We start from the raw sequence: 25,654 nt of genomic DNA on the forward strand, positions 1-25,654 counted from the left end.
CAAAATGCTCAGCAATAAAAAACAAAAACTTTGTGTGTGTTTTTAAGGAAAAGAAAGTGAAAAAAAATTTACAGCATTACAAAATTTTGACGGTTCTTATATTACTCAGGAGAGTAACATAAGAAGTCTTTCTGGGAGGGGTGGGGGCTTTAAATAACTTGATTGTGCATTAGTAATTCATTTATGTACAAACGTGTGACATTATTATCATTATTTTACTGAAAAACTGCTTTATTAAACATATATACAAAATTTTCACATAAGATAAATGCAAAGAAGTGTGCTTGGCACATGTGATTACTAAAAGGATCACAATTTAAAAATATGGAACACTCTGTCCTATTCCCAGTCTTTTTAAACTGAGTATATCCAATACTGTCAGTAAAATTAAATACAACACAAAATTTTAATGTGAAATCTTGTTTACAAATTAAGTCTTGTCACCATGGAGTTTCATTGTCATCAGAATCATCAGTCATATAATCATGTGAATTAGGAATCAGTGGTTCGGAATCATAGTCTAAAATTTCCTGATCTGTTAAGTGCGATTCACCTTGTACAAATTTTGCAAACCTGCAAAATCAAACAAAATCCAATTAAATAATACTTTCAAAAAATTTGAATCTATATGGAACACAAATATTGAAACAAAACGCAAATTGCAGATACTTGTTAATTCATAAACCTGCCCTGTTAGCCTGTAAAGCTACACTAATTTTGGATAATCTCTCAATTGAAATTTGTGTGTAGTATTCCTGCTATCTTCAACCATTATTGATAATGATGGTGATGGTGAATGATGATGAGACTAAACTGGTGAGCAATCCCTTCACAATGGACTCACATCAACAGCTATACTGAGGAAGAGAGGGCCCACAACTGATCGGCTGCTAGGTCTCCAGAACTCATATTCAACGGAAAATCAAGAGCATACAAGTTAGGCCACCTTTTCACTTCATTTCATTATAAGCAACATAACTTTAATTGGCATCTTCAATATGTGTACACATCACACGAACTTTTTTAGTTATGAGTATATGTACAGCATGGCATATATTTCTAGCTGAACCACACTGCATTTCATACTCACTACCTATATCCTACCACCTCTTGTCCTTTTTAATAATTTATCAATTACCTAAGGCACACAAGACCATTATGCTGCAACCCATAGCTGCATTCACTGGTTCTCCAATGAAGAGACATAATTAGGACATGGAAAATACTTCCTTGCCCATTAGGCACCAATTTACCATAGGTATCAAATGCAGCTAGAGATAAGCTTTAGAGTAAATGAATTTAATACTTTTTTAAAATACAACAGCAACGGTTACTATCTAAACAATTACTATGTTATTGTTATTATTTGGTTTTTAGGAGCATTAGCAACTAAGGCCATATTGCTCCAGGGATATGCGGTGGTCATTCCCTGACCTTTCCGTATTTGGTGGTCATGGGCTCGAACCCCGGTCTAATCAAGAAGCATGTGCTACACACTGCTGCTTCTGCCCACCTGGATACGGAGGCACCCTCAATTACTATGAAAACTTTGGAATGAAAAATATGTAAATGCTACAGGTTTTTAGATAGTAATTCAATAATTATTACTTTATGATTTAATTATAAAGGTGGGCAAGTACTTTGTTAGCGGAGATTGCAGTCAAATTTGGGGAACAAAATTTTTAAATAAACTGGATGACTGATAGCTATATCAACATGTTAGGGAAGTACTTAGGGCAAGAATATTCTGGACTTGATCATTATCAGTGATCATGAGAGTATCACAGGATTAACAGCATAGGGACCTTCAATGAGAAGTGATCATGAAGTGCTAAAGAAAATGATGACAGTGAGGTCTCAGTTGTTAAAGGTAGAAATTTTACTTTCAGGAAAGGGGACTGGAATAGACTGGCAAGATACTAAGTGGCATCTATGAAATGGGAACATACTATGAATAGCAATAGGGGAAATTAAGATGCTAAAAAGTGCCACAATGGAAACCAGAGATGCATACACATGTAGAAAATGCAGCAACAAGGATGAAAAGGTGGATACGTAAGGAGCTGGCTAGTGAGAGAGAGAGAGAGAGAGAGAGAGAGAGAGAGAGAGAGTACAAGCAGGTTATGAAAGTACTTCATGTATGTAAAGTTTAGAATATATTTAATCTTTTGGTGTTTTTTACAAAATTTTGGAAAGGCTATGATATTTTAAAAGACGTAAAAACATTAGTTCTGCTGAAATTAAATTAAAAAACAACCATGAATGGAGTATGGAAGAAATTATGGACCAAGAGCCAGACAGAGATTTGGAAATATATGAAGCTGACATTAGAAATTTATTGATAGCCACAAAAAGGAGCTCGTCAATCAAGAATTGATGGAAGAGGTGATTGAACAATGTAAATAGTTCAACTGCAAGGATTATGGCCAAAGGCTTTAGCCTCTTTGAGGAGGAGGCCTTGGCTGTGTGTTTGAAAACCAAGACCCTAAAGCTGAATGTTTCCCAAGGTTTCTGCAGGTATTCATGATGCTTGCTTCACGGATGCAAAGCTTACTATCTAAATATGAGTAGAAAAAGACAACTGTTTGGATATCCCTTGATGTGTTCTTCAAGAAAGTAATAGTAGCTGCAAAACCAATACTATCTATCATCAGAACCAATACTATCTTACATTAATCATTACCTTCCTTTTTCAATTAAAAATCACTTCCTCAAGAAATATCAAACCCATTGCAAAAATTCACTAATATTAAGGTAAGAATAGTTTATTTGCAACAGAGTAAGCTCTATATCAGTTTACTGAGAAATAATTCACAGAGTTTAAACCCTGAAGCCAATTTCATGTCCATATTATTTTATTAATAATAATATTATATTTATATGATGTTATAACATTTAAATGAATTGTTCAAACTACTTTCAGCAATTTACTTTCTGACAAATTGAATTTCTTCTCAGTAACTGGACATACAGCCTACTATGTGTGACAAAATACTATTATGCTGTATATACAGTGTTTGGTACCTAAAAGAGTTAGAGTTGACCTATGAACCAACAGCAGAAATGCATTAAGTTCTTAAGTCAAACATTTGTTTTAGAGATTTCACTAGTCTGGGATTCACGGCAGGTTTTCTCATTACATAGAGAGAAACCCAATGTGACAATGCAGTTGGATGAAGTAGGGAATGTAATAGAAAACAAATAATTATGTTTTCTGACATATCTCGTTTACTTTCACTTTCTCCGCTACCAGGTGAAACCATATACCCTGTTCATGATAATAATCATGAACAGAAGACATTATTTATTGCGTATTACATCTGTATATGCATGTGTCCATAGCCAATTTGTGTTGGCTATAAAACTTGGAATAACTTAAGGAGGAAACCTTTCTTCCTCTGCCTAAATTTGGCTAACTACAGCCACAGATGAAGGGCTATTCAGTGCATTCAGTGCCAGTTTTGCATAGTTACAGTTTTATCATCCAGACAGTAGAAGAGCAACCACAGATTAGAAAACTGCAAATCATGACATGCATTTAAAACTTGGGCTTGCCAAAAGCTGGTTGCCATAGTGACTAGTATTTTACAGTCAATCAGCTGTGATGAACTTCAAAGTTTTTTGTTTTATCACTGCTGTGATATACACCAAGTGATCACTGAATTATGATCACCTACCTAATACTTCGTAGGTCCTCCTTTTGCCCTCAGTACAGCAGCTATCCGACATGGCATTGATTCAACAAGATGTCGGAAGTGTTTGGGAGGTATGGCCAACCAAGCTGTGTGTAATGCGATCAGCAATGTAGGTATGGAGGTGATTGGTGTATCTAGACACCTGATATGCCTTTCCACAGTGTCCCACAAGTGCTCTATGGGATTGATATTGGGGGAGTTTGGAGACCAATCGATATGTTGGAAGTCAGAACTGCATTCCTCAAACCATTCCTGCACAACAAGTGCCCAATGGCTCGGCGCATTCTCATCTTTGAAGACACCATTGCCATTCAGGAAAAAGTGTAACATTGTGTACAGTCAGCAAGCAGTTGATGATAGCGGAGACCACTGATACGTTGTTTCACATGCACCAGGGGTCCAAGTTCCTGCCAGTGAAACATGCCCCACAACATACAACTGCCTCCACCAGCCTACACTTTTGATACCTGATGGATCTGGTATCAAAATCAGATATGGATTTTGACACTTTTGATGCACGATGGATCAAGAGCCTCATGTTGTTGATGCCAAATCCGTACACAACCATCCATGGTGTGGAGTGAATAACATGACTCATCTGACCAGCACATCTTCTTCCAGTCTTCTAACGTTCAACTTTCAGCACCAGGCAAGTCTTTTACGCCGATGAACCTTGGTTAGAAGAGGATGCCGTAGGGGTTGTCTGCTGGTATAGCCCATATGTGCGACACATGGTCATGGCAGATATTGTTCCGGGTCGGCCCATGTTGTATTGGGTAATCAACTCTTCAACAGTGCTGCGCCTGTACGAGTCGCCAGACCCGGCACTCACCTCTAACACCAACCTTTCGCTGACCTCTGCAGTTTTGCGTCGGGTAGTTGTTTGACCATTTTGATGCCAGTCCTGGTACACTTTAACTATGGCAGCTCTTAAACACCCCCACCAGTACAGCCATTTGGGAAATCGAGGCACCAGCTCATCGCGCACCTACAATCTGTCCTTTATCAAAGTCTGATAAATCCTACCTTTTACACATCACGCACAGAATTTTACTACCTACTGAACCACTGACACTTTATCTATGTTATGTAGGTCGACTAACTCTGCACTCTCGTACCTCAAGTGGTCAACGGGTCACATTCAGTTTTCATTGGGGTGGTCATAATTCAGCGATCATCCAGTGTATACCTTGTTAAGGACTGGAATAGAACAACTTTTGACAAAGAAGAAGAATAGCCCAACCAATCATACCACCCTTTTGGTTGGTGAGTACAAGCTAGTTACCTGTAAAAAATTTTTTAATGTCTTGTTGTGACCTTCTCCCAAACCCCACTACACAAAAATTTCTTATTCAACTGATTTAAACTGCAAAAGCAATAAAGTAGTAGCAGCAGTAACATTTTCAAAACTAGAATATTTGTACTGTGAACCATGCAACAAATGCTGAAATTTTTTCCAACTGTATCAGATACATCCTTTGTGTTCGGTGAACATATGGAGGGAAGGGTAGTTATTTATACTCTTGGACAGCCATTGAGAACTACTGCAAAAGAGTAGTATAAAAGGATAGTTATTAAAGAGGTGCCAAAGCTATTTAGATGAATTTATAGAGTGAAAAGTGATGTTAATGTGTATTGATACTGTCATAATTTAATTAGCATTAGTATTAGCAAAATTATGCGAGGAAAACAAGCTTACAGAGCACCAGCCATTAAAAATATTACCCTTTTCATGTATATCGCTTCCAATAATTTGTCCAATCCTTTAAATTTGTTAAAATTACCAGTTTTGACAGTGCCAGGTAGAAGTTTATTTCAGCAATAAATTACTCTCTAGCAGAAAAATTTCCTCACATCTAGCTTGCAACCATCCTTTTCCAATTTAAATTTAAGTTCCCTTGTGTATGTTGTCCAAGAAAAAGCAAAGATGCTATCAGCATCTTTACTCTTTCTCGGTTTAGTTTGTTCAATCTATTCTAGGCCATGACTATTTCAATGAGGAGGTCTCCTCTTAGATATTTTCCAAATGTGATTTAGAGTACTCAATCTTTCTTGGCTAGAGTACCTTTTGAATAATTTTGCTGCTCTTCTCTGCACTTGTTCAAACAGACCTACTTTCTGCTTAATATGAGGCTTCCAAACCTTTACGTAGCCTGCAACACACAGCCTAACCTATGTTTTACATAATAGCATAATCACTTTGTGAATGCTGGAAAAATTCCTATATACCACTGACAGAACCTCATGAGCTGTCCTTGAAACCTAAATTAAGTACCTTGCATTTATTAATGTTAAACCTCAATGGCCATTTTTCAGTCTATCTGCTTAATTTATCAATGTCTTGTCGGAGTAGCATACCCTGATCACCATTATTAGTCATCCTGCCCATCTTTGTGTCATCAGCAAACTTAGACATTAAACTTGATATGATTACATCAATATTTTTAACAAATATTAGAAACAGTAATCGGCCCAACACCAACCACTGAAGGATCCTGCTCATTACTAGTCTATGAAGAGCAATGGCCATTGCTCATCACTGTCTCCTTGCACTCAATCATTCCTTCATCTATAGAAGTTCCAACTTGTCCCCAATGTCACACTGCTCAAATTTGTACAGCAATTATTTACGTGAAACAGAAGTTGAAATTATACCTATGTATTGTTACATTACATGCTAAAAAATAAATAAAAGAAATGCAAATGAATTCTATTTATTTTGGCAATTATTTCATTGCTTAAAACAAACATGTGGCAGTTAAAACATTCAGTTGAATGTACAATAACATTAAATTAAATAGTGTTTGTTATAAACATACATAAACAAATTCTCGCATACATTGGCATGTCTGATTTATTATAATAGTTGCACAACTTCACTTTTAGCCATAATAATTTGCTGTAGAGGAACTTGCTTAGCTTTATAATAAAGAAAAACCATTTTTTATACGTAGGAAGAACATTAAGTTTACTGCAGTTACTATTGCTATAATCTCCACACCAGAATAAATTATATACTAATTTGTATTATAGGCAATGTTTTTGGATTAGTTTCTAAAATCTCAGAAACAATTTTTTTTTAATCTGCTCAAATATATCTATAAAAACTGCAAAAATAAAATGCTATATTCATAACAAAGATAGTTACTTAAAAAAGTAAAACAACTTTTATAATACTTATAATGCAGTTACATATGATTCTCTCTCTCTCTCTCTCTTCCCCCCCCTCTCTCTCTGCTGTATAATATTCTCAGGAGATTAAAATATAATAAGAATATTTTAATATATTTTTATATAATCTCAGTGCTCTGAGGACTGCACTGGGAGCTTTCAGGACTTCGCCAATCCAAAGTCTATATATTGAAGCACATGATCCCCCATTACACCTGCGTAGAAAAACACTACTGCTCCACTACGCTGCTAAGATCCAAAGTCTACCATCGCACCCAAGTTGGGAGTATCTTTATAATACTTGTTGGGAATCCTTCTATGAGAGCAAGCCAAATGAAAATAGACCTGCCTCGCTCAGGATCAAAGAGCTTGTTCAGACTTGGAATGTCAATTTAAATTAAATTTTCCTGTTGTTCCTTGGGCATATGTATCTGTCTCTCAAGATATACACTTCCTCCAGTGGGGGAAAAATATTATACCTCCCTGCAATATCAAGACAGTTACATTCAGCTCATGCTACTATGAACAACCATGCCTGTAAAATTTATACGGATGGTTCCAAAACTGAGAGTATGGTAGGTGCTGCGGCAGTTTTTCCTTTGTTGTTGTTTGGTTTTTAGGAGCATTAGCAACTAAGGCCATTTTGCTCCGTGGATATGCGCAGTGGTCATTCCCTGACCTTTCCACATCCTCCGTATTTGGTGGTTACGGGCTCAAACCCCGGTCTAATCAAGAAGCGTGTGCATGCACTGCTGCTCTGCCCACCTGGCTATGGAGGCACCAGTTTTTCCTTTATGTACAAGTTCAGCCACACTACCGCTTGCTTGCAGCATCTTCACAGCTGAATTATATGCAATTAAGTTAGTGCTTGGCAGGGTGCCTCCATAGCCAGGTGGGCAGGAGCAGCAGTGTGTAGCACATGCTTCATGATTAGACTAAGGTTCGAGCCCGTAACCACCAAATATGGACGATGCGGAAGGTCAGGGAATGACCACCACATATTCCCAGCCCGGATAAAGGGTGAGGGTTGGCGTCAGGAAGGGCATCCGGCCGTAAAAATTTCATGCCAAAACAGTAAAAACGCTGACCTCATATATATAATGGGAAAAAGGCAAGGACAAAAAAAAAAAAATAAATAAAATACATAAAATATATATATTTGCTAAAAAAAAATAAAATAATTATAAATTATTTCACAACTGAACCAAACCAAAATTATAGTCTAATAATAATAATAATAAAAAAAAAGCTTAAAACCTCCAATAACACAATTTATAAACTTATGGTCACCATAATGGAGGTTTTAAGCTTTTTTTTTTTTATTATTATTAGACTATCACTTTGGTTTGGTTCAGTTCAGTTGTGAAATAATTTATTTGTATTATTTTAATGTATTGTTTTATTTTATAAAATTATTTTAATGTATTGTTACATTACATGCTAAAAAATAAATCAAAGAAATGCAAATGAATTCTATTTATTTTGGCAATTATTTCATCTCTTAAAATAAACATGTGGTGCTTAAAACATTCAGTTGAATGTGCAATAACACTAAATTGTGAATTATCATAATTAACATTTGTTCTCTTCTGCATACAGTGAGCAAGAAACAAATTGATAATCTAGATTTCTTAGGTATTAACTAAATGTGAATAACACTAATTAAACCACATGATTTAAGTGACATTCCTGGATCCCTTAATAAATTCTGCCATCAGGTGTAATCAGGAAAGATTTGTCTCTGTTCACAATTATGAAATGCAAAGTGAATGCTGCCAAGAACACTGACCTCAGAACTTCAAATGACTTGCTGATCATTATCAAACAATGCCAAATCTCTCACAGGAAATATAAACATGGAAACATACAGGGGAGTAGGTCCACTTTAACAATGTGGTTTAATACCACTCCCCCATGGAAAGACCATATGAAAGTTGGTTTGTAGCTTGAGGGTTCATTTTTTAGCATGTAATGTAACAATACATAGGTATAATTTCAACTTTTCTGTTTCACATGAATAATTGCTGTACAAAGGGTGCAGTCTGTATGTAGACAATTTCTGACACATTATTATATAGACTACTTTTTTGGCCATGGTGCACTAGTTTGTGATGTTAGATATTATCTTTATTTTGTATATTCAATGTCCATACAAATGTGCATTCATGGCCATTTGCATGTTGTTTAAACTGAAAACAATTCACAAGAGAACTCCCTCTGTTCAAAATAGGCTACATACAGACTCAAAAATACATAAAAGGCCTTAAACAATTTCTCCAGTTGATAACAGAATTTAAACCCAGACCTTTACAAATGAGTGACAAGTAAACCTACTACACTGTTTTAAGGGGACCAGATATGAAGAAAATGAGTGCAAGGCCTCTGAAATGATGCAGAGATTAAAATATAATAAATATATTTTAATATATTTTTATATAATGTATTATATAAAATATATATTTGCTAAAAAAAATAAAATAATTATAAATTATTTCAAACTGAACCAAAGTGATATAACCATCTCTCCACAGTGAAATTATGTCTCTCTGAAATATGAAGCTATCAATGCATCATGATTAGACCTCCAGCTGTCTATTAAAGATTTTATTACTGGAAACTTGAATGCCATACTGCAATTTAAAGTTGTTGAATGCTTCAGTAGGACTGGCTATTTGGTTTTGCATGGGAAATTTTTAAAAAATACAAGATATATAAACTACTGTTCAAGTGTGCCTACTGAGCTAAGAAAATGGGAGGGGGAGAGGGAAATAACCAAGAATGCTTAATGTTTTTTCATATATATGTTATCCAAGATGAGATTAAGTCACATCCAGCTTCACTTAAAGGGGAATACTAATATCAGAATTTAAAAATTCTTAAGCCATATTTAATTACAAGTGCACACATTAATCTGCATATTTCTTCAGCCTTCAACATACATATACACTTAGTGATCATTGAATTTATTGTGATTATTATGATTGCCCCATCCGTAATGGACTATGTGCATAGTTCACAGAATAAAAAACTGAACAGCTTCTTACACTAGAAGAGTGGTGATTTGCATCTGGTCATACAATTCAAAGTGATAAAGTAGCAGTTATGGGATGCAGTAAATATATCAAGGAGTTTCAAGAGCATGATGGGAACTCTTGCACATTGAGTGCTTTCATATCGGAAACCGCACGTCTTGTCAGTTGCTCACAGCCCAAACCACTTCCTGCCAACAGAACTGTAAAGGATTACGTGTGGATGTTCATGGTGAGTGAAGGGTGTAACGCATTGTACAGGCTCAACAGAAGGTCACCGTGTGATAGTTGACATTGCAATACAATATGGGGAATGCAATAACAGTATCCCAAATGATGATGCACTGCACTCAGACATATCGGGTTCAACAGCAGATGACTCAAGAGACACCCTCTCCTAACTGCTGATCATCGTTGACTGTAAATGCTGTGGTGTCAACAACAAGCTGGTTGGACACTGGAAATGAGTGTGCTGGTTGGATGAGTCCAAATATCTGGTGCAGCAAGCAGTAATGTGCAAGCAACATGAAGCCATGGACCAATCATGCATAGTCCCCACTATCCAGGCAAGTGGCAGTGGTTGCTTAATATGGCGCATGTTTTGCTGGCAAGGACTAGGACCCCCTTATGCGTATGGACTAATGTTTCACTGGTGAGGTCTATTGTCAGCTCTTAGGAGACCATGTACACCCTGCCATGCTGCACTTTTTCTCAGACAGAAACAGGATCTTTCACGACGATAATGTGCCATGTCATTGGGCCTGCACTGTGCACAAGTGGTTTGGAACGCGGTGAAGATATCAGCCACCTTGATTGCTCTCCAAATTCGCCCCACCTCAATCCAGTGGAGCACCTGTGGGATGTTTTGAAATGGGAAGTGAAGCATATGGACACAACTGTCATCTATTCTGACACTATGGAAAGCCTTGCAGGCAGCATGGCTAGATCCCTATGGAAGTCTTCAGGCATCTAGCAGAGTCAAAGACTTGGTGAATTGTGGCCATTATCCATGCGAATGGTGGCCAAATATGGTATTAGATAGGTGGTCATAATTTAGTGATCACTGAGTGTAAGTTAAAATTCTTATTTTTTTTTTATTTTTTTGGATAGTTAAATAGTCAAAATTAAAAAAATATATGTAACTACCTCATAGGTTCTTTTAGCTTACACATAGTCTTCCAAGCATTGCAATCTGGGCTATGACAATATTTTCTTAACTCTGAAAGAGCCTTTCTAGTTTCCACATTTCCTTGTCGAATATATTCCTCTTCACTTAGCAGTTTGATTTTTGGTGGAAAATAACGTTTCCTGATAAGGAGTAGAAATTTTAAAAAATACTAAAAAAGTAACCAAAAATTCTGTGCATTTCATTCCACAGAATAAATTTCTTAGATTTTACTTATTCTAGTGAAAAGTTATTTTGAAAATTATAAAAAAAAGTAAAAAGTAATAATAGTGTAATTTTAGATATACACCATTACCCAATAAAAATTACTTTTAACATAATTTGATTTTTAAAGACTTAAATAAGTTGCAATGTAGAAAGTAAAGCTACGGGCAAAAGTGTTGTTTTCTTAATTTATATTTATTGACCAAGAAAGTTTTTTCCATATTAAAATAATTACTGGTATAATTTTAACCCTTTCATACGTGAGTGTGCCAAATCTGTGTAGTCAGTTTTCTGCTCCCAGTTGGTTCTGTGGAGTGATTTTTTTTTATGGAATTTAAAAAAAAAATTGTAAAAATGAAAACTATTAATACATAAATCATTTAAAATATTAATTTGTTCTTATTTTACCCAATATTAGAACAAAATTATTGCCAAATTCAAATCAGAATAAAAATAATAAAAAAAAATAATAAAAATAAAGTAAAAAAAAATAAAAAAAAAAATATATATATATATATATATATATATATATATTTTTGATGCAATAATATTCCCTATCAATTTATTTTTCTTTATTTATTTCTGGATTTGAATTCCAGCTCTTTTAAACTCAAATCGGACAACTGGCTGACAGGCACAATTTTTGCTGTTGAATTTTCTACTGTTCATGCTGCCATCTATTAAAACTGCACCCTACTATTAGCTGGAAATGCAAATAAGAGATGGCAGTACACATAATGGAAGATTGAGATAATTTGCATGTTAATATATGCATTATTTGAAGCAACTCTGAAAAATGTTAATAACATAAAAATATAAACATAGAACATATGTACAGAACCCATCCACAGAAAATCCTTAATTTACATACATAGTCCTGAAACAGTAATGAGCAATTTATCAATTTTTATAGCTAATCACAGAAACTGTTTTTTCATATTACTGTTACACTAAAAACTGGGAGAGTCAGTTAAACACATTAAAAATTACATTTATTTGATTGGTGATTATACAAGGTTGGATCAAAAAAAGGTTCCAGGACTAAATTTATAAATAATTACAATATGAATTTAAAATAATGACCTTTGCTATTTATACTAGTTATAATTTCGGGAGTTTTCATAAGCAATACACTTCTTTTAGCAGGAGAAAAACTTACAAGGTCACATGTAGTAAGTGTAAGTACGAGGCACATGATTCCAGTGCTCATCCTGCCTAAAAATAAGACACAGATGCAGTATAAATTCAACAACCACGATCATGATTTAATACCTATCCAGCACAAGAGATGCAAATACTCTCAAGGTAATTCTGTAGACAAGATACAGAACCAAGACTTTGCTGCCTTGGTTCACTGGCAAACAGCTATATGTTTTGTATTTTTTAAATTTAATATTTTATTTAAATGGAGCTTTTATTTTTATCATGTGTCTGTAAAAATTTTTCTGTGTGACTTCAAGTGTATGACATAGCTAAGTGGTAAAGTATGAGAGTGCATAATGTGCATGCCTTTGAGTGAACCATGGTTCAGGCCCACATGACTGCTAAATATGGTTAATGATTGTATTCATTGTAAACTCATCTGGAGTAGCAGTCATGCTTAAGTACAAATAAGATTTTTTTTTTTTTTTTTTTTTATAGTGGTAACATTGATCATTTATCCAAATTTCAGTGTACTGATATTTCCTACCATTAGCTATTCGAGAATATTAAAAATAGATTTGCAACTTCATAAAGAAACTGAAAAGTCCAGAAAAGGTTTATATCATATTTATAGCATCTTAATTTTATACTGCAAAACCAGAAAAAAAAAAAAATAAATAAATAAATTAAAAAAAAGCAACAAAAGGAAAAAAAGAAAAAAAAATAAAAGCAATAATTACACATACAGCAGACTCTCAATTTACCGGGATCGGAGTGCCTCCATAGCCAGGTGGGAAAGAGCAGCAGTGCGTAGCACATGCTTCTTGATTAGACCGGGTTCGAGCCCATGACCACCAAATACGGAGGATGCGGAAAGGTCAGGGAATGATCACCGCATATCCCTGGAGCAATATGGCCTTAGTTGCTAATGCTCCTAAAAACCAAACAACAACCGGAACACTTCAAGACTCCAAATAAAAAAAAAAAAAAAAAAAAAAACACAACCAGAAATCATAAAATTCAAGTAATAACTAGAATAGGTAAAAAAAGATGTATTGTAAGTTGTAAATAAGCGACAAGCAGGGCATTATAAAGTCGTCATTGAGAGATTATTATCTTGTAACCCCACTGTCTTCACACCCAATGCTAAAAAAAAAAAAAAAAAAAAAAAAGAGAGAGAGACACAAATGTTTAGTTTGTCTTACTGCATCATTTCGATTGTTGTGTTTCATCGCACAGCAAAGAGAAAAATTTTGTTTCGTTTTTTATGTGAGATATAATAAAAATTTTTTTTTGTTTAGAAATCACGAAAATGATGGGTAAACGCGAACAAGTTGCGCTTTCAATTAAACAAAAACTTGAAATTATTCAAAAGTTTGAAAACGGTGTATCCGTTAAATCTCTAAAGAACCATTATAATGTTGGTGACCAACCCATGTGCGAAATTGTAAAAAATAAAGGGAAGATATTGGATTTAAAATCGACATCGAAAAAAATGTTAGTTAGTTAGTTTTAAGAGCATTAGCAACTAAGGCCATATTGCTCTGGGATATGCGGTGGTCATTCCCTGACCTTTCCACATCCTCCATATTTGGTGGTGACCTCGATTTAATCAAGAAGTGTGTGTTATATCGAAAAAAAAAAATAAAAAATAAATAAAAAATAAAGGGAAACTTCGAACTTATGTTAATGTTTTTCATTCAACTTTTTTTTTTTTGTTTTTTAGGATTGTAAAATTTAAAAAAGGATAATAATAATAAGCAATCAATAATGACGATCACTGGATGCACAAATTCCACAAGTGGGATATGGAGTAACAAGCTTAAAAACAGGAATGAAGGAAAGATTCTTAAAGATTTTTTTTTTTATATGACTGCAGATTTCAGTGAAGGGGACATATATTTCACCATAATAATGTAAAATTCCACAGAATTCCAGCTATCAGTATTATCGCAAATGCAATACGATGGAGTTTACTACCCGTTTATAATTAGATGCACTAACAGAAAAGCTCAATAACCCGGAAAGTGCAAATTGTTTTTGTTTTATAGAGTGACCTCCAGAAATGTGCTTTAGTAAAATGTGAGCTCATGTGGGGTGATAATAGTGAGTTTTCGCCTTAACCTTGTGAAGTTCTTTAGAGAAAATTTCATCTTGACCGTTATGGTGCCGACTAAGAGAATATCTATCAAAAAAAAAAAAAAAAAAAAAAAAAGAGGAAAGCGATTGATTCGAATCAGAAAATTAAAATAAGGATGTTTGAAAATGGTCAAACATGAACAAGTATCGCGCAGAATTCAGATTTGTTAGTGTCAACAGTGAACACAATAATAAAGGATAAAGACAGAATACGAGAAGCGGTGAAGCGATCAGCACCATTGAAATCAATTATGATAACCAAGGCTACGAAATACATATTAGTTTTTACCGTACAGTTTCTTCCTTTAATGTTTTCTTTTCTTATGTACCACTCCAGCAACTTCACCGCTGTCCCCAGATAAAGTTTTTAATTTAACTAATTAAAAATATAACTATTTTTCTATATATATAACTAATATATAAAAAATATATAGCTATTTTTCTTCATTCTTCTGAAGATATTATGTGTTTTTTGTAATTTTGGCATATCATGGATATAGTATTTATATTGCAATGTTCTTTTTGGTCATTCCTGAGTTACGTAAAACTCAACTTACGCAAGAATTCCTGGAATGTATGTTGGGGACTTACTGTATTTTTGGATTAACTGGGAAATCGACTATCTGGGATTTTTATTTTACCATCTATCCTGGAAAATCGAGAGTCTACTGTATACAGAAGCATAAATATGGTATAAGGTTGATTTGGGAAGGGAGAGAAGTAAGAAGAATAAAAAAAAAAGTAAAGTAAAACCTAGATTAAAAATTTCCATCATGATTTTCAAGTGGTCATTAATAAGGCTTCACATCATTATCAGAAGATTGCATAAGTGAATTTAATCGCAGTACTAAGAAATACGACCAACGAAAGGTTTTCTGAAGTCTCTTTTTCAATATCACTCTCTTCTTCGAAAGCAGCAGGGGTGACATTTTCTACTATTGCTTCCTCTGTGAAAATCTAGTAACATGGATCACCACCATAAGCATCTTCAATTATTGCAATCTTTCCCCCTGCCAACAACGTAGTGATATGGTAAACTGGAGCCTCAAATCCTTCCAAGTAAAAATCTACCTCCTCACAACTGGAACTGAGTTGTCAAAAGTGCTGATATAAGAGTTATACACATGCTGAATTCCATGATGCATGTGTATATACTATACTAGCTATTCCTACTCTACACTTCAAATTATATATCGAATATTTACTTGTAGAAATAGAAAGGTCACAATTCCACTGCATAAGGCAAATGCAAGACTACATCACACTTGGAGTACTGTGCCCAAAAGTTTGCAAATGTGTTCATTACAGTGAACATGTGCTAACAGTGATAAAAACAGGCATATTTAAAGGAAGAGGTTTCATATTCAAGTATGGAGACTGCACCTATAAAAGGCATCAAGCTTCCTGAAAGGATTCAAAGATGACAGGCAACTCTTTTGAGCAAGATCTGTAAAGGGTGCCCATATGAGCAAAGACAAAATATGTGAGCTACAGAGCTTGGTAACCATGAACCTTAAAGAGGACCTCATTTAGATTCATAAGGCTTTGAGTGGGGATAGTAAAATGAATGAAGGTAAAAATTTCACTACGATTCCAGAACCAGGGGGGCCATAAATTAAAATTGTAAGGAAGAGGTATAGGTTGGAATGCAGGAAACTTTTTTTTTATCCAGCAGTTGTTAAGTTACCATCATGGGTAGTCAAGGCTGACGGCTCAGGAAAATTCAAAGGTCAACTGGATAGTTACCTATATAAGGAGGGAAAACACCCAAGCAGTTTATGTTTATATTTTTATTATTTTTCAGATGGTGCAACAAAAGCCTGTGGTTTCCTCACATTATAAGGCTAATACTAATTTCTGTGATTCACATTTAATTTCAACATATGAAATTAATTTTTAACAATTTTTTTTAATTAAAAAAAACTTCATTTGCAAGAATTAACTGCATTGTTAAGTATCAATAAGACACTTGATATCTGTCTTTGACATCTATACTTTAATAGTTCAAGGATGAAAAATTTCATAATAAATAATAATAAACAAATAATGCATGTCACTTAAAAAACAAAATGAAAACTCATCCCGAGAAGTAATATATCTTACCATACTGTTCTTGTTTTTGCAATCCAGTAATCTGGAATTGAATAAAGAGCAACAAGGAGGATTATAAAAGCTGTAGACACTTCTTGATATTCTGAACTAAAAAATATTAAAACTAAGGAGAGAGCCTAAAAAAAAGAGAAAGTCAGATTAATAATCATTATTTTAGCAGAAATGAAATTAGAGATTGATAATGCAGGATAAGTAAAAAGTAACTTCACAACTTTAAAAGTTAGCAAATGTGTTTATTACAGTGAACATGAACTGAATGATAAAAAGATACATATTTAAAGCAAGAGGTTTCATGTTCATTTGTTACTGATTTCCAAAGTAGCCTCCTCTGGTGCTACTGTACCGTAAACAGAAATGGCAACATGCACTGGTGCAGAAAGAGCACAGTCTATCTTTTGGATGGAAAAAAAAATGAAGCCTATGATGCAAGTTGAGAGGTAATTTTGTACAAGGATCAGCAAAACTCTGCCAACCAGATATTGACCTATGATTGGCAAAACACTTTTGTAGCTACTGGTTGTTCTGTACACCATGGTAAGGATACTGGAAGGCCTAATGCAAGTGAGGACAGCACTGAGGAAGTGAGATATTTCATCTACAGTCCATAAAAGTTAATGTATTGGGTCAGCAAAGAACTTGGTGTTAAACACCCCTCCCAATGTGGAGAATATTTCACAAGCAGCTGCATCTAAAACTATACAAGATGTAGATAGTACAAGCCATTAGAGCTGATGATAAGGTCAGATAATTTGTGCAGAGGTGTTTACTAAGATGTAAGAAATCAAGTTGCTTAAAAGTTGTTTTAAATGTAAGTGCATAATACACATAATATGAAAGTGTGGGAAGTGAAAACACAATGTGGTTTTGGAATATATCTGAGACAGTCCTAAAGTTAACGTGTTTTATGTTGCAAGTTATAGAAAGGTGTACGGTACATTGTTCACAGACAGAACAATCACCGGTCCCAGGTATCAATATATGCCAGAGAATTATCAGATCCTGCAGATCACCCTTCCAACAAGATCGTGCACTATCTCACTTCCATACGGAGGCCACGAGACTGTCTGGATCTTCATTTCCCAGGTCAATGTTAGTACGCAAGTCCAGCTCTGTGGCTGGCTCGTTCACCAGCCCTCATGCCACTGGACTTTTTTGGAATTATCTGAAGGAACAGACATACAAACCCACCCACAAACTGCTGTGAATGACTTGAACAGAAGGGCCACTGCTGTAATCAACACAGTGACACCAGCCATGCTACAGTGTATCTGACAAGAGGCTGATTAATTACCAGTGGAATGCATGCCACACCACTGCTGGAAGTAATATTAGAAACACAGCGTAACTTTTATTTCCACTGCAGTTTTGGATACGTACTAATTTTCTCCCTATACAATGTTTCTTGTGTATAAATATAATAAAATGTTACAAGGTATCAAATTTGTGAAGCTATTTTGACTTACCATGAATCATAACAGCATCAGTTTTATTAATTACCACTATTTATACATAAAAAATGTATATACCCTACCAAAAGTATTCAGATGCCATTTCATTTGAAAAAATAAGTCTGATATGGCAGTGGCTTTTTTTCTTTTTCTCATTATGCTAACCTAATGTTCTCTAAAAGAAAAGAACTGAAATACTTATTAATACATACAAAGTTTTACTTGGTATGTACAGGGTGGTTATAAAATATGTTTCCCTATTCAGGAGACCTTAGTGTCAAAATGGTTAGAGATAGTGCTGTGAAAATTGGTGAGTATGTCTTTTAGAGTACGGGGAAGCGATTTGTAGAAGAAAAAAAAAATTAGTTCGCATAGTATCTCATTTGAGATGTTGGCTACATGCTGTTTAATGCTTGCTTTCAAATTGACAGGCGTCTGTATGCCGGCATGGTAAACTCTGTCTTTCGGGTATCTCCATAGCCAGAAATCACAGGGATTGAGATCTGTTGATCGGGCTGGCCAGAACTGTGGAAAGTCTCTAGAATGATGTAATCATTTCCGAATGTTGAACGGAGCAGTTCCTTCACTTGTCTCCAAGCATTGCCTTTCTTGCAGAGCAGGAATAATGTTATCTCTTAGAAGAATGCAATACAGTATATCTTACGGGACCATGAGGTGTAGACTCTTCAAAGAAAAATGGTCGGATTATAAACTCTGCTGTGAATCCACACCATACTGTAATGTATGGACTTTGAAGTAGTCTTTCATGCACAGCAGATGGATGAGAAGTTCCCCGTATTCGGCAGTTTTGTGCATTTACAGCCCCTGAAGAGTGAAATGTGCCTCGTCAGACCACAAGATCATTTGAGCCCATGTATTGTCAAGTTCCATACAAGCCAGAAATCATTGAGCAAAGTCTATTTGTTGGTGCTGATCACAAGACTTTAGTTCTTGCACTACATAAATCTTGTATAGGAACCAGCACAAAATTATTTGAAGCACTTTACGTACAATAGACCAGGGAAGGTTCAAGTCTCTTGACACACCTCTGGCATTACTGACTGGTAGTGTTTTGCATTCTGACCTGGAGGCCATTACAACCACCACTTCATCCACTACCTCTGTTCTGGTACATGGTTGTCCCCTGCCTGATATTACATCTAACTCCCCGGTCGCTTCAAATTTCTTTATTAGTTTTTGAAGCCCTACTGACATCAAAGGTCCTTTACGCAAACCTTTAAGTTTCCGATATTCGCATAGTGCTGCATTAGCGTTACTATTATTCTGGTAGAACAGTTTTACTAAAAACAAGTTCCTTTTTTTGTAAGAACCATAATGGTTATTAATGGTGGCGTTGGCCTTTCTACTTTTATCTAACAGGATGTCATTTGTGTAAGCAGCGTGTCTTGAAGTAAATGATAACTTTTACATATGTGCAGCACCGTTTTCCTTGGCAGACATTTGAACTAACTTTTTTTCCTTCTATAAATCGCTTCCCCATACCCTAAATGACATACTCACTGATTTTCACAGTGCAAACTCTAACCGTTTTGGCACTAGGGACTCCTGAATAGGGAAACTTATTTTATAACCATCCAGTATGGTATATTAACTTTTAATTTGATACTATGTAGCTTAGTGTGTGTGGTGGGTAGCAACAACAAAAAAAAAAACATATATATATATATTTTTTTTAATATTTTTTAATGACCAGCATTTTATAATCACCTGGTACTTAGGAAACTAGACAGAGGAAATGCCACTAATCAAATGCTGGTCATTACTGCAAAACAGATGTTTTTCATGAGTCTGTAAAGTGCAAGGCAATTGTCATCAGGTTTATGAATAAACTAATAAGGTGCACCTTTGGCCCCAGTGATAACATCAATCTGTCATAGAACATTTTCAACCAGTTCCTTGTACGAGGCAATAGGAATGTGTGCCTGTTCTTTCAATGTTAAGTTGTGGAAGGGGGCTATACCCTGATTTTGCAAACCAAGCCAGAAATCCAGTTCATCCCAAAGACATCTGACTGCATTCAGATCTGGATGCTGGACTGGCCCTACAAGTTGTTGGACTGTTTGCCTCAAACCAAGTTTTTATAATGCTCGCTTCATGGAGAAAGAACATTACAGTTAGAGTCTGTAACATTCTTGTATTTTCCATCTTGTAAACTTCTGTGCCCTATATGGCTGTCCCAAAAGTATAACCAGAAAATTTATTTTATTTATTATCATGCTGGAATGAGGAGGGGACTGATTTCCACAGAACCAACAGTGTGGGTGGAATGGAATTAATCCAAGATGTCAATGTACAATTCAGCACTGATGGTTTTTGGCACTAAAGCAAATGGTACAAGTTTGAACCACAAGAAGCAGTCCCACCCACGTGATGACTTTGCCTACTTCAAGCTTCACCATGAGTACAATATGCTCAAATAGATAATGCATCCAGGGCAATCTCCACACTCAACTGTCTAATCTGAAAAATATGTAATGTGAATCATTGCTTCATAGTGCCTGCTTCCACAGTCCAAAACCAATGGGCTAGGCACTACTTTTTGAGCCCAACTTAAAATGGTCCCTGTACCCTCATATCCAACTGATAACACTGAAAAACTCAAGGCAAGAACAGAAAATTAACAAAGATCATGCTTAGAAACTAAAATTACCTGTGTAATAAATTAGGCAGATGACCTTTCTTAGGCCAAGCTCAAACAGTTGTCACAGTGATACCCTTATGTCTAGGCATTATCTGGGTGAATTGGTGCATGACAGTTTATGATGTGGCCAGGAAGCTGAATGTCATGAGTCTGCCTACACCATCATCCATGACAGACTGCAGTAAGAGAAAATCTGCATGTAATGGGTTCCAAGCACAACCACAAATAGCTCAACGTGATATGGAAACCATCCAGAAATTCTGTGGGAGATGTTCACAAATTGAAGAGAAGAATCACTATTGCTATTAATAGTTATCAAACAGTAACCAAAATACTTTTAAGAGCAAGGTATATGCAATCAGTTATACAGATGATCTAACTTATGAGGTGTAACTATTACATAACAAGACTGCGCACACAGCCACTACACACCAACTGTGAAACAAAGGAACAGCAGTGAACCCTGAACCTTCTCTAGTTGTCTGCCAAGTCATGTTCCAACAGGCTCATTCACTTTGCAGTGAACAGGTGAATGGCATAAAAAATTTCTAGAAGGAAGAGAAAACGTGGACTGGGTAAGGACACCGATTGGAAGTGACTGTCATGAATGGTTTCAAGAACTCAATATGGACACAGAAACAGTTATTTAGACAAATTTTAACTGTAAATTTAGGCATGAGAAAAGTGTGTGTGCCAAGATGGTGCCAAAAATTTTGAATGAAGAACAAAGAATGGAAAGACTAAGTTTATGAAGACTTTTGAAAAAAATTTAAGAAGATTCAGACTTTGAGTACTATAATTACCAGTGATTAAAGTTGGCTGTTCCAGTACGACCCAGAATCTAAAAGAGAGTCAATGTAATGGAATAAAACAATCCCTCAAACAAATTAAAAAAAAAAATAAATAAATAAAATAATAATAATAAAAAAAGCAAGAATATCAAAATCAAAACCATGCTTCTTGTTTTCTTCAATATTAAAAGAGTTATCACAGCTGAATATAACTAACTAAATCAGACCGTCAATCAAATATACTAAATTAAAGTTCTGACAAGGCTGGGTGAAAAAATTTGAAGGAACAGACCTCAATTGTGGAAGGATGGTTGGATGCTCCGTCAAGACAATGCTACAACACGCACGCACTTTGTTTTGCCAGTTTCTGGCCAAAAACAAATCCTTGCGTGTGAACATCCATCCTACTTGGCAGACCTAGCCTAGCCTTTTTAATGTTCCCCAAACTGAAAAGTTTACTTAAGGGGATGCATTTTCAGTCTATTGAAGATATTCAGAAAAAAATGACTGAAGTATTAAAAGGGCTTACAGTGTTAAAAGGACTTCCAGAAATGTTTCTGTGCTTGGAAAAAACATGGAACAGTGTGTGCAAGTCCAAGGTAATTATATTTCATTATATTTATTTTACTGCAACAGGCTTGTTATTTAATAGCCACACCTTGCATGAAGCAACTCACTTAGATTTTTTCCCAGAATAAATAACTCATGGGGAGAAAAATCCTACTCCCTCCATCAGAGATAGTCAAACTACAGCTTCATTGAAGAGGCCTTTAAGAATTCTTCCAGTGTCCAATTACCTCTCCAAATGAGTAGGTGTTGAAAAACTACTTTACTGTCATGGAGGACTAACTTTTTGTATAACTGGAATACCCTGAAGTACTATTCCTGAAGCATGCAAGTTTGCATAAATTTCTGTATCATATTAAATATCGTCTTAAGTTCAAACTATAGGATTACAGAATTATTAATATTTTAAGAGAAAGAATGAGAAATGGATTACATATCATCAATTAAACAATAAAAACAAGATCAGAATTGGGACACATCCGACCCATTATGCCTCCATCGATGTCATTACAAAGCACCCATTAGTGAACCATGTAGAACCAACTTGTGATTGATTAAAACTGATTTAAGCAAATAGTTGATTAAAGTAGTAATAGCCATTTTATCACTTAATCAACCTTTTATCCACTACAGTAACTTCCTACCAACAGCATACTGTTCCATTTTATACAAAATGACATTCACATGAGACAGTATAAAAGTCGTATTGAAGTGGAAATATACTACGTCAAAATCATTCTCTAGATTCAGATCTTTTGTAAGAACCTCATAATAGTTTATCAGATTATTTAAACAAATTTCTTTTAACAAATTCATGCTATGTTTCTCATTTAATTCCATTCCTGTCAAGGTGCTCCTGCAATACATCCTTAATCATGGACTTCATAAATTTGTAATTACAAGGAAATGTACATTGAAGAATGGGATAATTATTAAAATTAAGTCAAGGTTAAATACTACTATTTTTTTTTACAGAAAATTTTTGTTTAATCTGGAGTTATGGGAAATAGATTTATTGCCTAAAATTTTAAATAAACAAAATTTAGTTACTTATATAAATTCTAGAAGCTTCAATATATATATATATATATATATATATATTAGGGAAAAAGTCTTGGCATTGAAAAAACATAATGTAGAAGATTTCTTTCAAACATGACAATTTTTTTATTTTAATTCTCGGGTTTGTTGGTCATTACAAGAAATCTTCCACTGCAATATTTAACCAGTTTTGGAGTAAAAACCAACAGATATGTGAGGCTTGCCTGAGACAGTTAATAAAAAATTCTACCTCACATTTTTTTTTAAGCTCAAAAAAGTATATTTCTGAAACATTCAAATAATAAAAAAAAAATACATACCTGCATGCTCCACTGAATAACATTTAAAGTTCGGGGACTTTTTACAGGACCCCATAAATAACATACTATGAAGCTAATAATGGCACTGATACCAATATATCCAAGCAAAAAACTGCTGTATTTAAATAAAACTGTTCGTATATTTTCCCACAACACCTGGAAACAGTAGACTACAACAGACCATCCAAGAAAAATTATGGAATATGCCCCTGCTTTCTGAAAAATAAAGTCGATATATTCCTTTCATGCTACTAATAATCAAGGTAATAAAATAATAATAATTCTAAATTATCAACACAAGGTTGTAGAAAATACACAGGGTATCAAAAGTTTGGAGTCATAGTAAATGTTCCAATTGCAGTGATGCTTACACATATCAATATGCAGAAGCATCAACTAAAATTTCAGGTTCTCCCTGAATGGTGGACCTCCTATTTCACACACTGCACAAAGTAAACAGCTGTTACAATTCCAAAAATATGGGTTTGCACACTTAAACATGCTTTTTTTGTACTATTACAGACCACAATCATATTCAATGTGTCTTTAATGTATACTCCAATTTTTTAGAATTTGTCAATAATTTTGACAATGTGCTTTGGTGTGATATATATACTTCTCGGATGTTGTGGATAGCTCTCCAATATAAAATGCTTAATGCAGTTCAGTTTTCCTGGTTTGTATAGTCCAGTTTTAGTGTTTATCACATCTTTCCCAAAAAAGGCATAATTAGAGAAATATTTGACAATAGTGAAATTATAGTAGTCTTATAATACTGTGACAAAACTGACTAAAAAAATTGAATGGCAAATGCCTAAAAAACGGTACTCACCTTGTATAAATCTGCAATAAATTTATTGGTAAATGGTGGCTGAATTTAGTTTGGAAGAAGCATTAAAAAGAACTAAGGCAGAGAATGGGGGGTAAAAATATTTTTAAACAAATTTTAAAATGAGCGCAAGGAAGTAGAAGTGCAGATCTCCAATCCTCGGTTGTCATAAAAAGGTTGAAGGACGCGAATGAAAGAATGAAATAAAAGAGTAGACCGGTGGTGCCAATAGTCGTTGCGAGAGACTTTCGTTAAATGAACCGTCATCAGTTGGCAAATGGAAGAGAAGTGAGCACGTGTTGTATTTAAAGTTGGTCTATACTCTCGTGATGCTCTTTTTGACACGTGGGAACTTTAGCTGCGAGAGGTTCCAAGCCGGTGAGAGGTTGAAGGGAAGTTTTGCGTTAATAATATTGAGATCGGAATGGTGTCGGTACCATTTGATGGTGAGGGCTTCATATTGAAGAATTCTGTAGCTTGATCTAAGTTTAATAATAGTGATGGCAGAGTCAACAAGGGGGGTGTGGTTGTGGTTTTGAACATGGGTTGTTAACTCAGTGCAGGTTTGACTTGTCCTGAAACTGTTGAAGTGGTAGTATGCGCGGGTGTTGGAAGTTGTGGAGGAACCGAATTTGGTGGTAGTGCTGCCGATGTAACAGGTGTCGCAGTTTGGTTGGCATTTTATGGGATATATTATATTATTGAGATCATTGATGGGATACTTGTATGTTTCTTTATAAGAATTAAATAGGGAACCTAGTTTATTATAAGTAGAGAAAGTGAGGGAGATGTCGGTATCTATACGTCGGAATTGTGCTGCGAGTTCACTATGGTAAGGGAGAACTATGCGAGTATTTGTCTTGTTACCGTGTCTGATGGGGTTATTAATGTTGTTTTTAACGGTGGATATTGTGTTGGATGAGTTGAGGGGGATAGCTCCTGGCTATGAATTTATCAGTAAGGTATTGAAGTTCATTGTGTAGATCGTTTTGTGAAGAGCTGAATTTGATAGCATTGTAGATTTGGTTGTATAGGATGGCTTTTTTGGTACTAAGGGGATGATGTGAAGTGAAATGTAGATATTTACCAGTGTGAGTGTTTTTTCTGAAAATCTTGGTATTTAAATTTGTGTCTGTTGTATAAATAGTGAGATTAAGAAAATTAATTTGGTTGTCCGTTTACAACAGATAGGTATTCGCAACAACATTCTGCCCCACATGTTTGGAATAACCAAGCTACACAAACCTGGCCACCCACTAAGACCTATTGTTTCTTTTAGTAGATCAGCTTTTGCTAATTTATCCACCTTCCTTGTTA

The 25,654-nt window shown here is 35.0% G+C and overlaps 1 protein-coding gene across 1 annotated transcript in view; it reads right to left on the bottom strand.

The window, feature by feature from the left end:
- Window positions 1-349: 349 nt before the first annotated feature.
- Window positions 350-25,654, bottom strand: part of Nemp (Nuclear envelope integral membrane protein) — a 68,592-nt gene continuing 43,287 nt past the window's right edge. Inside the window, exons 6-9 of the mRNA XM_090385654.1 lie at window positions 23,509-23,724; window positions 16,671-16,795; window positions 11,042-11,203; window positions 350-573 (exon numbers count right to left, since the gene is read on the bottom strand). Of these exons, the coding sequence (XP_090241780.1) occupies window positions 441-573; window positions 11,042-11,203; window positions 16,671-16,795; window positions 23,509-23,724 (636 nt within the window). The 3' untranslated portion in view covers window positions 350-440. The remainder of the gene's footprint in view (window positions 574-11,041; window positions 11,204-16,670; window positions 16,796-23,508; window positions 23,725-25,654) is intronic.

The sequence above is a fragment of the Mastigoproctus giganteus genome, chromosome 1 (genome assembly GCF_048544385.1).
Source record: "Mastigoproctus giganteus isolate SK-2022 chromosome 1, ASM4854438v1, whole genome shotgun sequence".
Taxonomy (NCBI): Eukaryota; Metazoa; Arthropoda; class Arachnida; order Uropygi; family Thelyphonidae; genus Mastigoproctus; species Mastigoproctus giganteus.